The sequence below is a fragment of the Solanum tuberosum genome, unplaced genomic scaffold (genome assembly GCF_000226075.1).
Source record: "Solanum tuberosum cultivar DM 1-3 516 R44 unplaced genomic scaffold, SolTub_3.0 scf00032, whole genome shotgun sequence".
NCBI lineage: Eukaryota > Viridiplantae > Streptophyta > Magnoliopsida > Solanales > Solanaceae > Solanum > Solanum tuberosum.
In genome coordinates, this window is record NW_006238958.1 from 135,745 (window position 1) to 159,039 (window position 23,295).

A 23,295-nucleotide genomic window follows, 5' to 3' on the forward strand; every position below is an offset into this window, starting at 1 on the left:
GGCTAATCGAAAACTTGGGTTACGTTTAATGACGTGTCAACCTTCGGCGCAAGTTAGCCATATCCTACTCCTATTATTTTTTTTTATTTGTCTTTTATCTTTTTTTTCACCTCCCAAAATTAAAAAAAAGGTTGAAACATTTATGGTATATTACTATTTTATTTATTTGATATTTTTTTTCTTTTAATATTATTTTATTTTATTAATAACAAGATATGAATTGTTATAAGCATTTGATACCATTTATTATAAATAAAAATAATATAAGTTTAATTAAATATTATAATATAAATTGAGATGAAGAAATTAAAAGTACAATTTTTTTGTGGATGACGAGAGAATAGGTAGCTACTATTATTTGAATAGGTATTAGGTAAAATCGCAAATCATATAAGAGGTATATTACACTAGGTAAATCCTATGTTTGAGAAAAGTATAACAAAACCAAAGTGAACTTCTAATGACTCTTGTCGGCAAATATTTAGTATTTTAATTTGACATCAGACTCCTAAAAACATGTTTTTTGAAAATACATGATATGGACCCCTTAAATCTTAATAAAATATCAAGAAATTTCATTTGTTCGAGTTAAGGATTCCATATATTTGACTAGGGGTGTTCACGGTTTGGATAAAAACCGACCCAAACCGAACCAAACCGATAAAATAAAACCGATCTTATTTGGGTTTGGTTTGGTTTGGTTTTAGATTTTTGAAAACCGATAGTATTTGGTTTGGTTATGGTTTTATTCAAAAAAAACCGAAGAAATAACCGAACCAAACCGATGAATTATATACATATATTTTATTAATATACATACTTAATAGATTGTTTTTATAAACAATTTTAAAGATCTTATACATATTTTCATTAAAATTTCTTTATAATTTACTTATTGAAAACAAAAATGCCTAAGATGAAACATTTATCTTAATGATTTCATATATATAAGTGTCTATGACAATTCTTGTGGGACTTAAAATGTTATTGTCTCTTCCTTCTAGGCTAATATAGTGAATTTTAAAGCTTTATTGATAGTAAATTTAGTGATTGAAAGTTCAATAATAATTTAAGTCATTCTAACTATTTTTCGTTTTGAATGGATTGTTGTCACTTTTTTCACATTTTGAATGAATTGTTTCTTTTATTTTTGTGTATGGTTAATAACCGAATAACCGAACCAAACCAAACCGAACCGATAACCACCAAACCGATAAGTGTATATTATATTTGGTTGGTTTGGTTTTGATAATTTAAAAACCGATTAAGTTTGGTTTGGTTTTGGTTTTAACCTAATAACCGATCCAAACCAACCCGTGAACACCCCTATATTTGACTTGTCGGTTTACTTTGATGAAGACAAGTTTGTTGGGCTCAACCTTTGTATGAACTCTTGAAATTTGAGGGATGCTAACACAAATAAAGTTTGCATCACTGACATTTATAATTGACATTGTATATTTTTTATTCTCTGCCCCAAATATAATTAAAAAAGAAAAATAGTTTAGTTTTGCTTCAAATATACTCAACATTAACAAGCAATTCATTTTTTTATACCCAATGAGCCCAATCTACTTCTTAGACAATATTATACAAGTATTGAAAGTAACTTGTGGAGTGGATACCATATAATAGCCCATAATTACTTATTTTTCAATGAATTTACATGGTCAACATCGATGACCTCACAATAATTCAATTGTAAATCGAAATTAATCATGATATGCAGTTTCAAGCAAAGCCACAATGATGCTTAGAGGGAGACAAAACATCAAAATGTTTAAGATAATGTTAAATTTTAAATTTATGTTCTAAAAATAGGACTATATAATAAAAATATCCCATTCAAAGCTGATAAAGTCAAACTTTAATATGTTTGGACTTACCTAATTGAAAAAATATGCTAGTGATGTACATCCTCAAAGCCCATTATTGTTTCTTTGAAATGGATCCTACATGTCCATAGAAGATGAGTTAATATATGTCTTAATCTTTTCTCCTTCAACATAATCCAAATTAGTTGTTGGAAGGACATAAGCAATTTTTTAAAATGGTTTCACAAAGGACTTTTGTATTGATAAGAAAGAATTATGATGATGCCACTCACTTCCTTTATCATAATGCATATTACATGGATTTTAAAGTTATTTTTTTCTACAATTGTATATTGTAATATATTATGCTTTTATAATATTCTAAAAAAAATAAATTATACCACACGAATTTCTTTTTCCAGAGGCAATTTCTTTGTGACACATAACTACATTATATTACTCTTATTTAGAAGTGAGAGTTGGAAAGGACCAACATTGCATTAAAGTACTTGTACAATGTTGGTCCTTCCATTGCATTAAAGTACTTGTACATATATAAGTGGGCCCCACCTCCTTCCACTTAAATAATATTCTTCAACCTTATCATGGTAAAAGTTGAATTTATTATCCTTTTCATTTAATTTTATATGATATTATTTTTTCCTATAAAATCATTATATATGTTTTAATAATTTAAATTTCAAAAACATTATACTTTAACTTTAAAGATTTTATTTTATCAAAATCTTGTACATTGAAATATATAGTTATGAATTTAAAATATTTTTAAAATCATATAAAAATTTCAATAACTTCTCAAATTCCATAATATAACACTTAAATACTACATATTATATATTAATTACTATACTATAAATGACTTAAATACTCCATATTATCTACTCTTATTTAGAAATGAGAGTTGGAAAGGACCAACATTGCATTAAAGTACTTGTACAATGTTGGTCCTTCCATTGCATTAAAGTACTTGTACATATATAAGTGGGCCCCACCTCCTTCCACTTAAATAATATTCTTCAACCTTATCATGGTAAAAGTTGAATTTATTATCCTTTTCATTTAATTTTATATGATATTATTTTTTCCTATAAAATCATTATATATGTTTTAATAATTTAAATTTCAAAAACATTATAATTTAACTTTAAAGATTTTATTTTATCAAAATCTTGTACATTGAAATATATAGTTATGAATTTAAAATATTTTTAAAATCATATAAAAATTTCAATAACTTCTCAAATTCCATAATATAACACTTAAATACTACATATTATATATTAATTACTATACTATAAATGACTTAAATACTCCATATTATCTATTACAATAATTAACAATTATTTGACACTTTAAATTCTATCAATGCCATATAAATTAGGATAAAAAACCTAACATATAATATTTAAATATATTTACAAATAATATAAGTAATACTATACATTATAATAATTAACAGCTTAATTATTTAAATATTTTTTTAATAATATATGTTATTTGCCATGTCCCAATTTATGTGGCATTAATTGATAGATTTGTTGGAGTCGAGAGATTTATTTTGTTAATTATTGTAATTTATAGTTTCTTTTTCATCAATTTCAAACAATATATGTTTATCATATAATCCATTTTATGTGGTACCAAGAGAATTTAGAGTTAATTAAATTTTTTATATAAGTTTTAAATAATTAAGCTGTTAATTATTATAATGTATAGTATTACTTATATTATTTGTAAATATATTTAAATATTATATGTTAGGTTTTTTATCCTAATTTATATGGCATTGATAGAATTTAAAGTGTCAAATAATTGTTAATTATTGTAATAGATAATATGGAGTATTTAAGTCATTTATAGTATAGTAATTAATATATAATATGTAGTATTTAAGTGTTATATTATGGAATTTGAGAAGTTATTGAAATTTTTATATGATTTTAAAAATATTTTAAATTGTTAGCTATTGTGATTTGTAGTACTTTTTTTAACATAATTTTGAAAATAATATTTATTAATCTATTTGTTCTAATTTATGTGGCACATGCAGAATTTCAAATATTAACCATTTTTTATATGTCTCTTTAATATATTAAGTTGTTAATTATTGTATTTTATAGTACATTTTGAACCTAATTTTTTAATAATATATGTTATTTGCCATGTCCCAATTTATGTGGCATTAATTGATAGATTTGTTGGAGTCGAGAGATTTATTTTGTTAATTATTGTAATTTATAGTTTCTTTTTCATCAATTTCAAACAATATATGTTGTTAATTGATAGATTTTTTGGAGTAGGCCTTTTTTTTATTATTAATTATTGTAATTTATTGTTTCTTTTTCGTCAATTTCAAACAATATATGTTTATCATATAATCCATTTTATGTGGTACCAATAGAATTTAGAGAGTCAATTAAATTTTTTATATAAGTTTTAAATAATTAAGCTGTTAATTATTATAATGTATAGTATTACTTATATTATTTGTAAATATATTTAAATATTATATGTTAGGTTTTTTATCCTAATTTATATGGCATTGATAGAATTTAAAGTGTCAAATAATTGTTAATTATTGTAATAGATAATATGGAGTATTTAAGTCATTTATAGTATAGTAATTAATATATAATATGTAGTATTTAAGTGTTATATTATGGAATTTGAGAAGTTATTGAAATTTTTATATGATTTTAAAAATATTTTAAATTGTTAGCTATTGTGATTTGTAGTACTTTTTTTTAACATAATTTTGAAAAAAATATTTATTACTCTGTTTGTTCTAATTTATGTGGCACACGCAGAATTTCAAATATTAACCATTTTTTATATGTCTCTTTAATATATTAAGTTGTTAATTATTGTATTTTATAGTACATTTTGAACCTAATTTTTTAATAATATATGTTATTTGCCATGTCCCAATTTATGTGGCATTAATTGATAGATTTGTTGGAGTCGAGAGATTTATTTTGTTAATTATTGTAATTTATAGTTTCTTTTTCGTCAATTTCAAACAATATATGTTTATCATATAATCCATTTTATGTGGTACCAATAGAATTTAGAGAGTCAATTAAATTTTGTATATAAGTTTTAAATAATGAAGCTGTTAATTATTGTAATGTATAGTATTACTTATATTATTTGTAAATATATTTAAATATTATATGTTAGGTTTTTTATCCTAATTTATATGGCATTGATAGAATTTAAAGTGTCAAATAATTGTTAATTATTGTAATAGATAATATGGAGTATTTAAGTCATTTATAGTATAGTAATTAATATATAATATGTAGTATTTAAGTGTTATATTATGGAATTTGAGAAGTTATTGAAATTTTTATATGATTTTAAAAATATTTTAAATTGTTAGCTATTGTGATTTGTAGTACTTTTTTTTAACATAATTTTGAAAAAAATATTTATTACTCTGTTTGTTCTAATTTATGTGGCACACGCAGAATTTCAAATATTAACCATTTTTTATATGTCTCTTTAATATATTAAGTTGTTAATTATTGTATTTTATAGTACATTTTGAACCTAATTTTTTAATAATATATGTTATTTGCCATGTCCCAATTTATGTGGCATTAATTGATAGATTTGTTGGAGTCGAGAGATTTATTTTGTTAATTATTGTAATTTATAGTTTCTTTTTCGTCAATTTCAAACAATATATGTTTATCATATAATCCATTTTATGTGGTACCAATAGAATTTAGAGAGTCAATTAAATTTTTTATATAAGTTTTAAATAATTAAGCTGTTAATTATTGTAATGTATAGTATTACTTATATTATTTGTAAATATATTTAAATATTATATGTTAGGTTTTTTATCCTAATTTATATGGCATTGATAGAATTTAAAGTGTCAAATAATTGTTAATTATTGTAATAGATAATATGGAGTATTTAAGTCATTTATAGTATAGTAATTAATATATAATATGTAGTATTTAAGTGTTATATTATGGAATTTGAGAAGTTATTGAAATTTTTATATGATTTTAAAAATATTTTAAATTGTTAGCTATTGTGATTTGTAGTACTTTTTTTTAACATAATTTTGAAAATAATATTTATTACTCTATTTGTTCTAATTTATGTGGCACATGCAGAATTTCAAATATTAACCATTTTTTATATGTCTCTTTAATATATTAAGTTGTTAATTATTGTATTTTATAGTACATTTTGAACCTAATTTTTTAATAATATATGTTATTTGCCATGTCCCAATTTATGTGGCATTAATTGATAGATTTGTTGGAGTCGAGAGATTTATTTTGTTAATTATTGTAATTTATAGTTTCTTTTTCGTCAATTTCAAACAATATATGTTTATCATATAATCCATTTTATGTGGTACCAATAGAATTTAGAGAGTCAATTAAATTTTGTATATAAGTTTTAAATAATGAAGCTGTTAATTATTGTAATGTATAGTATTACTTATATTATTTTTAAATATATTTAAATATTATATGTTAGGTTTTTTATCCTAATTTATATGGCATTGATAGAATTTAAAGTGTCAAATAATTGTTAATTATTGTAATAGATAATATGGAGTATTTAAGTCATTTATAGTATAGTAATTAATATATAATATGTAGTATTTAAGTGTTATATTATGGAATTTGAGAAGTTATTGAAATTTTTATATGATTTTAAAAATATTTTAAATTGTTAGCTATTGTGATTTGTAGTACTTTTTTTTAACATAATTTTGAAAATAATATTTATTACTCTATTTGTTCTAATTTATGTGGCACATGCAGAATTTCAAATATTAACCATTTTTTATATGTCTCTTTAATATATTAAGTTGTTAATTATTGTATTTTATAGTACATTTTGAACCTAATTTTTTAATAATATATGTTATTTGCCATGTCCCAATTTATGTGGCATTAATTGATAGATTTGTTGGAGTCGAGAGATTTATTTTGTTAATTATTGTAATTTATAGTTTCTTTTTCGTCAATTTCAAACAATATATGTTTATCATATAATCCATTTTATGTGGTACCAATAGAATTTAGAGAGTCAATTAAATTTTTTATATAAGTTTTAAATAATTAAGCTGTTAATTATTGTAATGTATAGTATTACTTATATTATTTTTAAATATATTTAAATATTATATGTTAGGTTTTTTATCCTAATTTATATGGCATTGATAGAATTTAAAGTGTCAAATAATTGTTAATTATTGTAATAGATAATATGGAGTATTTAAGTCATTTATAGTATAGTAATTAATATATAATATGTAGTATTTAAGTGTTATATTATGGAATTTGAGAAGTTATTGAAATTTTTATATGATTTTAAAAATATTTTAAATTGTTAGCTATTGTGATTTGTAGTACTTTTTTTTAACATAATTTTGAAAAAAATATTTATTACTCTGTTTGTTCTAATTTATGTGGCACACGCCTTAGATGTTATTTTATTACTTTAGCTGGCATCGACATTTTTGTAAATCTGATATCTACTTTGGAACATTTTATAATGTGGCATAGGCTGACAATTGAGATCATAAATTTAAAATAATAAAATTTAATTTATTATAATACTAATATCAATATCATAAAGATATATATATATCATTTAAAAAATATATAAAAAGTATTATAAATTATAATAATTAACCGCTTTTTAAAACAAATTCATATAACTAATTTGATTTACACTCCAAAATTCATAGGTGTCACATAATTTACACATTAATTCTTCATTACTTAATATATGTAATTATATCAATGACATATAAATTGAAATTAAAAAATACATATTTTATTTGAAAATCACGTAATAGTACTATAAGGTATAATAATTAACAACTCAACATATTTTAAAATTTTAGTTGACTCTCCGAATTCCATATGTCTCATGTAATTGAGACAGAGAAAAACATATATTGGTTTAAAATTAATAAAAATATTATAAATTATAATAATTAACAACTTAAAATTTATAAAAAAAAACCTTTAAAATTTTTTAGTTGGCTCTCCAAATTCAATCGGTATTACAATAATTAAAACATAGAAATTAACATAAATTGGACTCCTGCTGACATTTATGTTTCCTTTTTCTAAATTTTCTCTTTTATACTTTATATAAATAATTTTTTTTATGTAAAAAGTATTATAAATCATAATAATTAATAGCTTAAAATATTTCAAAACATATAAACAGTTTTTGTTAACTTTCAAAATTTCATCTATGCCGCATAAATTGAGAGAAATATAGATATATAGATATTTTAAGTTGCTAATTATTCTGAGTTATAGTACGTTTTATGTAATTTTCATATATATTACTCGGTCCTGATTTATGTGATACAAATGAAATTTCAAAAGTCAATGAATTTTTTATAAGTTCTTTTTTATATTAACTTGTTAATTATTGTGATTTCTAATATATTTACGTAAAACATACTCTAAATACAAATAATTAGCAACTTAAAATATATAAAAACATACTAAAAAATTGATTCACTTCAAATTTCATATGTACCACATAAATTAAAACAGAAACAGTAACATATATTGGGCCCCGTGCTGGCACGGGGTCCTATATCTAGTATATATATATAAAAGAGTAGATGCTTTGTAAAAAAATTATTTCTTGTGTCTTTTATTTGTATTATTTGATTGATAGGGAGCACTTTATTTCTAAATTGGATTCTTTTAATGAACTAGTCGGATTCAAAGTGAATATAGAATATCAGGCACCGAACGACATTAAAAAAAAAATATCATACCTATAAAATTAGACATAATTAGTAGAAATCCGTTTGATTTTCCTTTTTTTTTTTTTTTTTTGGGGGGGGGGGGGGGGGCTATTTTTTCATATTTTTAAAAAATATATAAGATAGTAAAATACCTTGTGCTAGCTACCTGAAGATTTATTCTAGTAGTACTACTTTTTTTCTCCTGTCTTTGTCCAATGCTTCTTTTTAATTTTTTGATGGTGTGTTTTTTTATTTAATTTACTCATATTTAACTATTTTATTTTTTTATCAATACGAGTACTGAATAATCAATTTGATAATTTTATCTATTAAAATTTAAATGGAAAAGATTCATTAAATAATTTTTATCTTTATTAAATTTAAATATTGAACTAAAATGATTTACGCCTCTCAAATTTCGTCTTTTTCCGATGCTCCTCTCAAAATTTTAGAAATAGTCAAATTACTAAAGAATTTAAGGTATGTACACCTGTATTTGTCCACTTAATTTTACTATAGAAATTACATGTTACACTTTTTGATAGAGCAAGTAAATACCCAAAAACACATTGTAATTTGCTATGAACTAGAGAGTAGATAAATTAACAAATCATGTTTCACCTTACCACCAAAAAGTATTTTTCAAGTAAAATTGGTTAAAACTTTTGAAAAATATTTTCTTAACAAAATAAGTTTCTTAAAAATGAGGAAAATGACATCTCTGATAAATGTAGAGAAAGCAAGCTCTACAACCACCTTTGGCATTACCACTTGGGCCAGGTGTCACGTCCCAAATCTTAGCCTAGGCGAATCGACACACAATATGTTAACTTGACCGAGTGAATCAATTTTACGTGCCATATAATTTTGATTGTGTACTCTTCATCCTTCAATACACCGATCTTTGGCCCCATCCCAACATCCTTATCCTTCTATCTCCGTACTCCGCTCCTATAATATTTGACTGTATTATATACGAATAATTTGCCCAAAAGACAATCATTCAACTAACACAGCAATCATACATAATCATCCAAAAACCGTTGACGTTACTATGAAAGGAGTCATTTTTTATTTTATTTTTTAACTTTTCCATAAATTAGAATTTCGCTAGCTGGACACAGAGTTGCTACATTTAAATTCTTTATTCTAAAAGAATAATAATTAAAAATTAAACAGAGATTAGTTTAAATTGAGCATTGATCTGTACATTAGTCTTCACTCATAGTTGCAAATTCAAATTGTAAACAATTTTCTTGTTTTGTAATCTAATTTACTGATTATGGAAGATGAAAAAAAGTTCACAAAATTTGCAGTCCAAAATGGATCAGTTGATATTTGTGAAGTCATAAAGAGTTATATACCATTCTTGAATGTGAGAAGATTATCAGAAAAGGCCACTTTGCCCAAAAGAATGTTCCCTCATTCTGCAGCTTATGATCTTTTCAGGTACAAATTAGTAGTATTAGTTTCTTGACTATAATTGTTGATCTAATAATAGCAAAATCGTTCCGGTTCACTAAGCTCTCGCTATGCGTGGGCCCACAAAAGGATCGGACCACAAGGGTCTATTGTAATGTATGAAGTATTACCCTGCATATGTTGATGTTTTAATGATACCAACATGAGTTGTGGTGCAGTGCTGAGACTGTTCCACCCTTAATTAGAAGTCTTGAGTTTAAATCTTGTATATGGAAAAAATCTTCCTGTGAGCACCCAAATGGGCGCTACAATCCAGATTCCTCCTTTGAGCTCCAATGCAGACACCGGACACATACACCAAAAAAAAATGTCCTGATAATGATAAATAAAATGTTTTTGTCCTAAGTTGTGTCTAATATTGGAGAAGTATTTTGCTTGAGAGTTGGTTTTGGTAAATGGTCAAAAGTGTTGGAGTTTAATTGTCTAACAAATTATGTTGGTTACGGCAACTGCATTTTAAATTGCTAATTTTGGTGGACTTTACGTGTGACCAACAAATGGATTATTGCTGAAGCAAATCGGATAAGGTGTAAACATCAGGTGCAGATAAATATTTTACCAATACGACTCTAGGAGATTCTATATTGATAATGAAAAGGAAATGGTTTGTTATCCCTATTTAACCTGGTGTTTATTTCTATTCATTATTTATAGAGTAGAATCGAACACGAATAGATTATTGACAAGATGGATGCCTAATTCCGATACATAAAAGAGTCTCTATCAGTGCTAGTTAGATGAATATCGTGATTGATGGGAAGTACTGAGGCTAACTCTTGCCTTCCCCTGATCCGCAACGTGGTCCAGGGAACATGGGGAGAGATTTATTATGTTTTTTTCTTTCTTCAGTAACTGTACATTTTCTACTCTTGACAGAAAAACAGATAAGAAAATGGCTTTATATGCCCTTTTATATATAAATATGTTAAGTTTGGACACTGCTAAAAGTATTATCAGGCACAGTGATTGCTATCATGGATAAAAATTTTATGGTCTCAAACTGTAGCAGAACTGTTTGATAACAAACTCAGATCTAGTAGAAAAGATAGGGCTTCAGTTGAGCACGAGCTCAGTAGTTTTGGCTTAGACCTTGTATATGTGTTAAAAACTCGCTAAATAAGTACAAATAATAGATTCAAAACTTTGAGCAACTATTGTTTCTTTTCATGATTGTTAATTTGTTCGTAGTGCAAGGGATGCTATGGTTCCAGCTCGAGGCAAGGCAAAAATTGCCACTGACTTGAGCATAGACTTACCTCCAGGAACCTATGGTCGTGTCGGTATGCTGCAACATTCTTATCTGGATGTATTCATTTTTGTTTTACAATGACATAATCTGTCTTTAAAGGTTGTGCTTTTGTTTCATATGTGTAGCTGCAAGATCAAGTTTGTCTTGGCATCATTCCATTGATGTTGGAGGTGGAGTGGTTGATTTAGACAAAAATCCTGTTTTCGTGATACTGTTCAACCATTCTGATGTTGATTTCGAGGTGAAAGTTGGCGATAACATAGCACAGCTAGTCATTGAGCTCCATGCTATACCTGAGATTGTTGAGGTTTATCAATAATTATAATGTGGCTTTTGAATTTGCTGGAGCAGCTTTATGTCTGTGTATGTTATGCAGTTGTTATGTTTATTGTTCAACTTTCATTCTCCGAGGCTGATCTAGAACGAGTTCTTTGGGTTCAATGGAACTAATTGATTTGTGCTCGAACTATGTATACATATTGCCAAAAAATAGAAATAAAAATGTATGCATATACAAGGATCACATTGATTTTTGAATCCTCTGACTCAACATTCTGTATTTGCCTCTGCCTCTCTTCATACTGTTGACTGTTGTAATAGTTGTCGTTGGAAGCACCTTTATGCCTCCGGACCAAATGTGTTTGTGTCTTTTAATCAAATGTAGGTCAAGTTTCTGTGGATTCCATTGCTTTCAGCTAGAATTATGTATACATATAAAGGGATCCGACTCTACATTCTGAATGTGCCTATGTTCATGCCGTTGAATGTTGTAGTAATAGTTGTCGCTGCAAACAACTTTATGCCTTGCTCCCCCGGCCTAGCTAATCCCAGTAACTATACATTTCATTTGTTCATGTGTCATCATTGACTATAAGAATCAAAAAGGCGAAAAATAATGTATATCTTTCATTTACATCATGTAACAAGTCATTTTAGTAGTGACAAAAGCTGGAGAATACTATGAACTTATGAGTAGACATAATACAAGTAAACAGTATATGAATGTTGAAGATACAGTTAATTTCTTACTCTGATGAGAGTGAAAATCATGGTCTTAAAGGCGTTCGACAAGTTGGACAAGTTGTTTTTTTGGCTAACCAAGGATCAAGACATTGAGCATGGAACACATGGTTACAAGGTGGAAAACTTCTGCACAATTCTGCTTCACATAAACTATCCAAGCAAATGACACACATCGATGACTTAGCTTGTCCTTCGAGGTAGAAGCAACTGATTCCTTGCAACTCTTCGACTGATAATCCTGAGTCATAAGCATCCATTCGAGATATCTCATCGTTGGAATCTACTTGTTGATCAATTATATCAAGAACAAGGTAACAAACTACCATATGTACCACGATAATCGCGATAATAGCAACCAAAAAAAGAGGGGATAGGAGTTCAGTAGCAGAGGAACTCATTTGGATAGATAGGGTTTTTTGAAAAAAGATTTACATGACATAGATAATCATTGAATTCCATGCTCTTGTAATAAATAGGAGTAAGAAAATAATACTAATAAAAATATTATTGAGCCCCATGCCATACCTTAAGGTTGTTGATTGTTGAGTAACATCAATGACAAATGCGTGAATGTTCACACTTGATCAAACTATATTCACTCACGTACATTGAAACATGAATTATAACCTCGTATTTATTGTTTAATTCACACACTAAATGCGAATTTGAAACATATTCTATGTGTACATATGTTGAAAAATCAAAATGGTCTATATTTGAATCTGTTGCCTCTACAAAATAATTGTAAATTTTGTACTCTTCATTTACATTATTGATATTAGGCTGAAATATTTATGAATTTATCGTATGAATATTAATGCTACACGTAGAAGTATAGTATTTTTTTTTCTTAAAAAAGAATTGGGGAAGGGGACAAAAGGAGACAAGAAAGATGCTCACTGTCACTGATATCACTTGACTGTAACACTTGACTGTCCTGTTTAGTTTCTTACTTTAAGAATAAAAATCGTGGTCTAAAAGGAGTTCGACAAGTTGGACAAGTAGGTTTTTTGGCTAACCAAGGATCGATACATTGAGCATGAAACATATGGTTACAAGCTGGAAAACTTCTGCACAATTCTGCATCAACAAAACCATCCAAACAAATAGCACATATTGAGTAATTCACTTGTCCTTTGAGGTAGAAACAATTGATTTCTTGCAACTCTTCAAGAGATAAACCCGAGTCACGAGCAACATCCATATCATCGTTGGGATCGCCTTGTGGTTGATCGATTAGATCAAGAACGAGGTAACAAATCAACATGTACACGATGATAATCGCGAAAATTGCAATCAAAGAAAGAGGAGGAGGAAATTCATCTCCAAAATAGCTCATATTATTGATATGTTAATATCTTTAGAAGTTGCAAAGAAGATGAACAAAAAAATCCATATGTCATTAGCCTATAGATTGACTTTGACATGTTGAATATATTAATTATATTTGATTCAAAGTTTTAAAGTTTGAAAAATGAAAAAGAAAGCTTAGCTTGTGGCTTTCTTTTGATTGTTCTTGAATATTAGATTTGACTTTAATTTGATCTCATACATATCTTACTTCTAATGCACAAAATCTATTTCACACGTACAATAATAACACTAACATATTTCGTGTAATTTTATAAGTATAGTCTAAATAGAGATGTACACAAAAATTAATAGTAAACGGGTACCACTGTCTTTAATATAGGCATGTTAATCTGTTTTCTTCAAAAAACAAAGACATATCTTTAATATAGACATGTTAATTTTGTTTTTCTTCAATTAACATAGACATATTTTTAATAAAGACATGTTAATTTGTTTTTCTTCAATTGACATGTCTACATCATTTTTCTCACTAGACTAGAAAGTTTTCGGTATAACTCTCTTTTTTTTTTAAAAGAAGGAAAAAACAACCAAAATAGAAATAAAAATGGACTCTTAACTACTAAAGTGTCAAATAAAATTTTAGAAAATGCTGAAGTGAGAATTGAATTCAAGTGTCCACCCATGCACCCCAAATAAATCAGGGGAACCACTTTACCTTTATTGTTTGGGGTGTCGGTAAATAAATAAATAAATATATATATATATATATAAATTGAAAGCAAAGCTACCAGCATATAAAAAAGATAAAATCAGAATAGATGTCTGCCTTAGGAGATGATATATTCTTTTTTCTGTTTTGGGTAGTTGGGGGTCAAGATCATTTAAGTATATTGTCTCCTCGAACATGTTGTTTATTTCAAGAAGTCTCTTTTTTCTTTTTTGAGTTTAAATAATACTACATTATTCAAGAAATTGAAATCTTTCAAAAATATTTTTTCTATCTTATAAGGCAGGAATAAATTTGTGTATAGTTTCAATGAGTTTCTATATCAAAAATATTATTTTCACGTGAAAACTTATTTTTTAAAACAGGAAAAAAAATGAAAATTATATATTAAAAAAAAAATTCCGTTACCGGGAATCGAACCCGGGTCTCCTGGGTGAAAGCCAGATATCCTAACCGCTGGACGATAACGGAACTTGTTGGTAATAATTGATGTCTAGCTTTATTTGTACGCTAAAATTGATTCACACGCAAATTATAAAATCCATTATACTATTTAAGTTCAATATGAAATTACATGAGCGGCAGGATGGGCTAAATCCTTGTTAGCCGTAGAAAATTATAAATTTAAAGTAGCAAATTATCAGGTGAATTTGCTAAGTGTTATGACTTGCTTAAAGGTCAAAACCTAAATTTTGAAATATCCAAACCGATCTTAAAAAATTCAATTCAGTCCGAGGTTAGTTGGATGAGAATTAGATTGTAATTTCTTCGATCCGTAAACCAAAAATCCAAATCGTAAATTACATATCCAATCCGAATGGCACAAGCCCACCCTAATGGTGTTTATGGAGCCATAGAATCTGTTTCTCATAGACCATTGCCTCAAACTCAAGTGTTTGCACCTAGACATCCTAAAGCCAAGGAAGGATGATGGTGACTTATTGTTGGTGATATTAAGAGGGTGTTTGAATTGACTTATTTTTAGTGACTTTTGAGTATTTTTTTGTTTTGAAAGTGTTTGGATAATATAAAAACGGCTTGAAAGTACTTTTTTTAAAAAAAAATCAGAAGTTGGGATTCCATATTTTATGACTTTTGACTTTTAACTTATAAGTCATTTAAAAGAAGTCAATCCAAACACCCCTTAGAGCAACCAAAACATCACAATTTCTTTGACATATAGGTAAGGAATCAAATTATAAATTCCTTTAACATGTAATAGAATCTGTATTTTGCGTGATCAATTTATTCACGCAAAATATACACCATCCACTTCACAAATAACAAGAACAAGAGGAAAACATTTCCACAAAAGCTATCCTACCTGATATTACAAATTGCCTCTGCTCTCAAGTGCTTAATTCTCTCTTGGATCACTGAGGTACGGGAAGGGCAGACGAGGGAGGACATTACAAGGTGGGGAATCGAACTCTCACCAACAAAGTGAAAGTTGCATGTAACCAACCAACTGAGCTACTAAGATTCACCGACAGAAGACAAAACTGATCAGCAACTTACTAGGATTTGTTGATGAGAGGGATGCTGTCAGTTCCAACGATTCTTTACTGAATTTGGTGAAGAGATTTATCGCATATGCAGCATGGGGTACCACAGTATTTGGCTCAAAACAAGCATCCCCACGTTGATATTTGCTTGCGATTGAGAATCTGATACACCTGCTTTAACACTTTTCTCTGTCTTTGGTGACAGGGGAGTCACCGTGGTGTTTGGTGTTGGAACCAGCGTGGGAGTCACCGGAGCTTTTGGTGCTGGATTTGGTGAGAGAGTCACTGGAGCTTTTGGGGATGCATTTGGTGAGGGAGACACCGGAGTTTTTGGGGTTGGAACCTTTGAAAAAACAAAAAACTCATCTCAGACCTTAGTAATCACAAAATTACAAGAAATTATAACAGTTACGCATCTATTGAAGACAAGGTAGCTACATAAATCTTCACTATCAATGTCGCTTTATATAGCTCATCTCAGTCCAATATTATATAATATAAAATAAAATTACCAGAAGTTCTTTATATCTTCTATTGACATGATGACTAAGAGACTCCTAGAAAACATTGGACCTGGAATAAACATACTAACATGAAACTTAATCACAACTAATTGGCATGGCTTATAAAGAGTAGCTAGGTCTGTATAAATTCCACGATACGACTTTCTAGACAATTACATTTCATGTAATTATAGGTCTACCTTGTCCACGTTCAACTTCACACTTACTACAGACCAATGCAATGCATATTTTACAAGCATATTGAATAACGAGATAATTGAGTTCTTGTAGTGATTCTCTTACCTGGTTGTTGGCTTTAGAAAGTCCAACATCATAACTCATGGTTAAATCAGGCTTGAAAAGTCCGAAGGATCTCTCAGAAGTTGGTCCTGGTTTGAGATCCTCATCATACATGGCAAAGAGATAGGTATCTACTGATTTGCCAGGCATCAAAGGGGTACCAACCATTGACCTCAAGTGAGCAATCAAATTGCCATTGTAAGCCTTTGCATTCTCAATACTTGGACCAACTTCATTGCTGTCTCCCTTATAAGGCCACCCTGTTTCCGCAATCACAATCTCTACTTCCTTGAATCCCATAGCGTTAAGCGCTGCTCTTATTGCATCCACCTGCATACATCCAACTTAATTAGGTTATTCAATTTAAAAAACACCTACAAAATACCCTCAACATGTAAAGATGAATGACATGACTCAAATTCTAAAACTTTGAGCTCATCTTAGCAACTCATCCATTCATTCATTGAAAGTAAACTTTCTATTTTCAAACATCATATAAATTTTACTACAAATTAGATCTAAGAAGATAGGCAGTCAGTCAATCAATTAATCAACTATTTTCAATCCTAAACTAGTTATATGAATGATTTATATGCATTCTACTCTACAAATTACATCTAAGAGGATATAAGTTCTCTAAAACCGTGTTATCTAAGTCAAACACACAATTACATTAACAAGTTACTAACCAAACTAAAGAGAGTACTTCTATAAAATAACCAATCTAATGTAAGTGTAACACAACAAGAAGTGTACTTTTCAGGATACACTAGTTGGTATCATTTATATACATCATTTTCGTTCATTATGTCTTATTCTTATCAAAGTTCACATCAATTCCAAGCACTCGTAAGTCTCTCTTATAAGAAAAACGTGCATGTTTATCTCGGTTATCTTTTGGAAAAAATTCAATCTTTATAGTGTTGCATATGCGGTTTATGTTATGTTGACGTACAACAAGTAAACATATCAAGACTGATATACAACAACATCATACTCAGTGTAATCCCACCGGCAGGGTCTAGGGAGGGGAACGTACACAGATATACAGAGCATATCAAGCCTGATATAGTAACCTGAAAATCGCGTAATAACTTGCAAATAATCAGTTAAATTGCATAGTATAAAGTTTCTTTACCTGAGCATCGAACATGTTGGTGTACTTAATCTTGGTGCCAGCATCAACTCGACCAGCATTAGGTTGAAACAAGCAAAAAGCTAAAGTATCAGGTCTAGGATCACTCTGATAAGCGAAAAACGGATAAGGATTAATGGCAAAAGGAGAACCAGTAGCTTTATTGAACTCCAACAATCCTTTCAACAAATCCCCAATATTCGGGTCGAAACTTCCAGAAGACGGAGGATCCGATTGCTTCATAACCGCCATAGAATGAACCGTAGAGACCTTAATTTTCCCTCCAATTGAAACATCATTTAGGGCTTTTTGTAAATTTTGCATCGCCGGCAACAAATTCGTCATCAGATTCTGGTCATTTGAAGACATAACCTCATTTCCGACGTTGATTACGATAATTTCACTCGCCGGATAAAATGGAAGTACATTTGAACTTAGCCATCCTTTAGCAAAGTTTGGGTCTGATGCCATCGGCGGAATATCACCGTTGGCTACTCCGATCATGATTCCGATACCGGTATTTGCTAAAGCTTTGATAATTGCCGGGTCGGATCCGTATAATCGGACTTTTTGAATTGAAGTTGATTGTAGTAACTTGGCTGTTGCCTCCGGTGCCGGTAGATTATCCGCAACTTGGCCATAGTTTATACCGATAAATGACTGTGATTCTGTAATATTAGCATATAATTAGTAAACAAACTAGAAAGAAAAAAGCAAAAAAATGCTTTACGAGCTGTTCAATTGAATCTCCTTCATCGAAAAATTACACTGAACACGATGAATATAGACAAATACATGTAATTTGGTTGATTTCTAACAATATGAAAGCATAATTAAAGAGTAAAAGAGCTTACTCGCGACGAGTACGAAATGCAAGAGGCAGAGAAGAAGGAAGAAGGAAGAATTGTGAAGTAAATTAGCCATGGATGAGGATGCTTTGTTTTGAAAAACTTGTTTTTTTTTAATGGAAGAAAAATGATTGATGGAGAAGAAGTATAAATAGAGATAGTTTTTTGAAGTACAAAGTACAAAAACAGAGTATAGAGAAGAAGCTTCAAAGGTGTTTGGATTCTTCTACCGTTAGAGAGAACAAAATTAAAAATTCTAAATTTGAATCATAAATTCTGTGGGAATTAATTAATATTTTAAATTAAAGGGGCATGGGACTGCGTCTTTATATCGAATTGATATAGAGGAACTCTATTCATCAATATTTTCAAATATATGAGAATAAATTATCTAAAACAAATTTTATTCCCGACGAAATTTGGCTATGGTATTGTGTAATTCTCTAATCACTTTATTAACTACTAAAGCATATGATTTAATTTCGCGGTCAATGAAAAAACTGAAATGAATATTGAAAAATCAAGGCTTAGATCATACTTATGTGATATATGTGTTGATAAAATGTGATCGATATATTTTCTAATAGGATGTACAAGATACACGATAAAATAATTAATGTACACACAAGATCGAAATAGAATACGTTCGATCTAATTAATGGCTTTAACATATATTATCTCCTTAAGCCTCGTTTGAACTTTCTCCACTTTGATAATATGTACTCTAAAAGAGTGAGTACCTGTTTATTTATTTTTAATAACAAGAAAAATGTTGTTACTTTTTCAATCAGTTTAAAAGCAGAAAATGTGTTTTGTCAATTATCACCACAAAGTGTAAACAGTAATCATGCTCATCACTCACATATTAGGATAATAAAGCCTTCTTTTTGAGTTTGAAAATAATTTATGGAGACCCCTCTTGTATCAAAGTAATAAAATAAAACAATTCAACTATATGTTGTTTACACCAATTTAATATACACACAATATGTATTTTTACATAAAGCTATAACAATCACTTAATCATATTCAGTTAATTAATACATATTTTAACGTCAATTCTATCAGTAACCGTGTTATAATTGATATAGTTTGATATAAATATCGAACATAAGTGAATTTTTTCGTCCTAACCATGACTCGAGGAAGGGGAAAAGATGATCATTAATTATATAATTCTTTAGGATATTTGAAAATCTAAGTGCTTTGAATAGCTTATCCTTCTATGCTAAGGAATCACTTTTGCATCTTTAGTTTGAATGTGACAACAAGTCCCTACAAGGTTTTTTAATTTTCCTAAATGCAAGTAAAAGATAAATTAAAGAGAAGCTTTAGAATTTGTGTTCTACACAACAATAAAGTGAACTTCCACTTTAGGAATTATTAGGGCAAATGTAGGCATAAAGTAAAAGTAAATTCCAACTTTAGGAAGGAGGGGAGATGGCATAATTTGTTGACAAGTAATCTCTTAGCCATAAGAGAAAGTAATTAAAGTTGAAGATTCAAACATTTCATTACTAAGCTTTCTAAGTTTCAATTCTTTTAATGTAATGGAGTTGGATGGACCTTTCCTATAGATCCATTAACTTAACTATGTGGAGAAAGAAAAGTGAAACAATAACATATTTGATATTTGGTGTAGTCAAAACAGTGGGGGGTATGTAGAGTGCCGTGTATGATACACAAACATTACTCTTACCTTTATAAGATAGAGAGGTTATTTTCGATAGACCCTTAACTCGAATTAAGTACATTTTTCCTTTTTGTAAAGTTTGAAACTAAAGGAATAAAAAATAGTTACAAGCAAAGTACAACAAGTACTCATTCATTCTTAACTACAAGTCTGAAATTTGAGTTATGAGTTTGAAATCATCTTTGTTAGGAATCACTTTACCTTCACTGTGAGGTTTCCTGACGTGAATTTGGATTTAGTTGAGTCTTAGGGCCCGTTTGGCCATAGATTTCCCAAGTAATATTTGGGGGGAAATTTGGCAAATAGTGTTTGTCCATACAATTTGTCATTATTTGACAAATATTTTTGGCAAATATCCCAAATTCCCAAATACTAGTTTTTTCTAGTATTTGGGCCAAATCTCATTATTTGGGATCTTTTAAAAATTAAAATTTTACACCAAACTTTTATCTTTTACAAAAACACCCTTTATAGTAATTGTTTGCGTTGTATTATTTTTCCGTGAACACCAAAGTAGTGATGAATATTCAGTGAATATGAAAGTGATGATATGGTTGTTGATGAAAATGATGAACAATTGACCCAGGGTAACAAAGTCACGTGCTTTGTCTAGATGTATGGAATAATGCTTGTTGCACTCACTCCAAACTACCACATTGCTTCAGTGTCATGGACACTACTTGTTATTTGTTGCAACGAAGATCCATTGACTTGTAATACAAACTTATGGTTAGTTTTGATAGTTTTTAAAACTTATGGATATAAATCACATTTTTCTAAAAGGTCAAATATGTTTCCCAAATACTATGGCCAAACACATGGTGAAATTTCACCCAAATTTTCACTCAAATAATATTTGCCAAAAATATTTGGAAATCTATGGTTAAATGCTAGCTTACTATCTACATCGAACAACAAGTGAAAAATCTGTAAAATGTTTGAAACTTAATGAAGGATATTAATATAAATGTATTGGTAGAGGGCTTAATAATTTAATTTGTTGACAAGAGGTGTAGATCAGTTGGAGAGTTGTCCACAACTTTACCTCAATAATTGGGGTTCGAACCCCCAAAAAAGAAGAGTAAAAGTTACAACATTCAAACATTACTCATTGCTAAGCTTTCTACATCCATTAACTTAACTATGTAGAGAAAGAAAAGTGGAAGTTGAATCTTCTTGTATAATGTTAAAATTATTTATAAGATATTAAATCTTCTTGATATTTTCTATTTGTATTTTTTAATATATTTTGAATTTTTCTAGTTCGGCCACTATATATTATAGTATTATTTACTATAATGTTTGAAACTAAGAAAAAAGAGAGAGAGCTGATGAAGTTTGGGAGGAAAACCCAATTAGATATAGATGAATGGAGATTTTAAATCAACACTACGTCAAAATAAATGCAAAGTTCACAAGTAGACATGCTTTTAAAATATAAAGTTATATTCAACGTTTAAATGATTACTAATATATGACCTCATCACAATACTTTTTTAGTACTGATTTATATAGAATTTACATTATGATAAAAAGAAAATTAACCCATTTAAAAAGTGTGCTATGTTCTTTCTTCGTAAGAAAGCGATATAAAAAAATACTGAATCAAATAAAACATAATTAAATACTGAATCAAATGAGATAAGATTTGAGTTGCAAATAGAAGATTACTTTTTCAAACTTAGTTCGTCCTTAAATCCTCTCTCGATCGTCACTTTTTGCTTCAATTGAAAATAATAAACAATAGCATCTGAATTAAAAGGAAATAATTTTGAGTAGTTCAAATCAAGAACTAAAATATTAGACAAAAAGTTGTAAAAAATTGAGATTATAAAATAATTGAAAACATGGAATTGAAATGTAAGGTCAAACAATGAACATATAAGGAAATAAAAATGAATTTCTTGTTAATTCGCCGTCTGTGGGGATCGAACCCACGACCACGTGGTTAAAAGCCACGCGCTCTACCACTGAGCTAAGACGGCCTGATATTCTTAATTAACTGGTAAACCAATAAATATATGCTCAAGTACTATGATTTAATCTAAAAATATCGAAACCTTTATAGCACATGAATCTATGTGAAAATTCTTCTTAAATCCCATCTATTCTACCTTATTGGCCCAATCTCATGGCATATTTGACTTTTTTGGTATTACATGAAAATTCATAATACACATATTATTATGAAGGGCTCGAAAGTTGAATCAGAGTCAGATTCAGGATTTAAGTCTCAATAAGAATTAAATTAACAGTTCGAACTCGAAACTTATGTAAGGTAAGGATGGAGGATTAATGTCACTACACCACAACTTTTGGCAGTCTCGTAGCATAATTGATGATTGTATGTACATATGTTCTCTTTTCTCTTGAGTGACAGCCATTTTTCCATGTAATTTAGGAAATTGTATCCATTTATGTAATATACTTTACCAACAGACAACTGTTCGTAATTGTGAATGCTAAAAATCCAACAATCACAAAGAAAGTTGTAAAGATCTTATTGGTATTCCCAGTCGTCCATAAGTAGCAAAATTAGCCTATGAAAACCTAACCCCCTCAAATTGATTGTGGAGAACTTGTCAAAATATATTTTCAAATGGACAATTCTTTTTAGGGATAATTGTGCAGAATGACAAACTTATAATCTAAAATAAATGGAGTAGCTACTGTTTGATTTAATTGCGCCCCGTAGCAAACGTTTGTCAGTCGCCTCTCTCCCTCCAAATTCTCGCTCGCCACTCTCCCTTTCTCGTTCTCTTCCTCTGTGCTCGCCTCTCTCGCTTTATACAACATAATTGTATAAATTGTGTTTCTGTTTGTATAAAGCGAGAGAAAATTGTATATACACATGCAAATACATATATATTCGTCCTATACACTTATAATTATACAATAAAAATATTCCCCTGCCCAGTTTTATG

At 28.6% G+C, this 23,295-nt stretch overlaps 2 protein-coding genes and 2 non-coding genes across 4 annotated transcripts; 1 reads left to right on the top strand and 3 right to left on the bottom strand.

Annotated features, from left to right (window-relative positions):
* The first annotated feature begins 9,764 nt into the window (after window positions 1-9,764).
* On the top strand, window positions 9,765-11,866 carry LOC102586441 (deoxyuridine 5'-triphosphate nucleotidohydrolase-like). Its single transcript, XM_006341865.2, has 3 exons — window positions 9,765-10,041; window positions 11,263-11,354; window positions 11,449-11,866. Exons 1-3 carry the CDS (start codon window positions 9,875-9,877, stop codon window positions 11,640-11,642), a joined length of 453 nt encoding a protein of 150 aa, XP_006341927.1. The 5' UTR covers window positions 9,765-9,874; the 3' UTR covers window positions 11,643-11,866.
* A 2,920-nt stretch (window positions 11,867-14,786) lies between these two features.
* Window positions 14,787-14,858, bottom strand: TRNAE-UUC (transfer RNA glutamic acid (anticodon UUC)). Its single transcript has one exon. It is a non-coding gene; the product is annotated as a tRNA-Glu (tRNA).
* Window positions 14,859-15,533: 675 nt separating this feature from the next.
* Window positions 15,534-18,908, bottom strand: LOC102586770 (glucan endo-1,3-beta-glucosidase 7-like). The gene is made up of 4 exons (XM_006341866.2): window positions 18,685-18,908; window positions 17,834-18,498; window positions 16,699-17,025; window positions 15,534-16,235 (listed from the first exon to the last, which is right to left on the bottom strand). The coding sequence occupies exons 1-4, from the start codon at window positions 18,752-18,754 to the stop codon at window positions 15,972-15,974; spliced, it is 1,326 nt and encodes a 441-aa protein (XP_006341928.1). The 5' UTR covers window positions 18,755-18,908; the 3' UTR covers window positions 15,534-15,971.
* Window positions 18,909-22,284: 3,376 nt separating this feature from the next.
* Window positions 22,285-22,356, bottom strand: TRNAK-UUU (transfer RNA lysine (anticodon UUU)). Its single transcript has one exon. It is a non-coding gene; the product is annotated as a tRNA-Lys (tRNA).
* Between the last annotated feature and the right edge of the window lie 939 nt (window positions 22,357-23,295).

What these genes read in the sequence shown, in the direction of transcription:
- LOC102586441 (XM_006341865.2), top strand. Translation starts at nt 9,875, where the DNA reads ATGGAAGATGAAAAAAAGTTCACAAAATTTGCAGTCCAAAATGGATCA. An exon ending in GCAGCTTATGATCTTTTCAG is followed by an intron (nt 10,042 to 11,262) that starts GTACAAATTAGT and finishes ATTTGTTCGTAG; the next exon opens with TGCAAGGGATGCTATGGTTC. An exon ending in AGGAACCTATGGTCGTGTCG is followed by an intron (nt 11,355 to 11,448) that starts GTATGCTGCAAC and finishes TCATATGTGTAG; the next exon opens with CTGCAAGATCAAGTTTGTCT.
- LOC102586770 (XM_006341866.2), bottom strand. Translation starts at nt 18,754, where the DNA reads ATGGCTAATTTACTTCACAATTCTTCCTTCTTCCTTCTTCTCTGCCTC. An exon ending in GCATTTCGTACTCGTCGCGA is followed by an intron (nt 18,499 to 18,684) that starts GTAAGCTCTTTT and finishes CTAATATTACAG; the next exon opens with AATCACAGTCATTTATCGGT. An exon ending in TTTCTAAAGCCAACAACCAG is followed by an intron (nt 16,236 to 16,698) that starts GTAAGAGAATCA and finishes GTTTTTTCAAAG; the next exon opens with GTTCCAACCCCAAAAACTCC.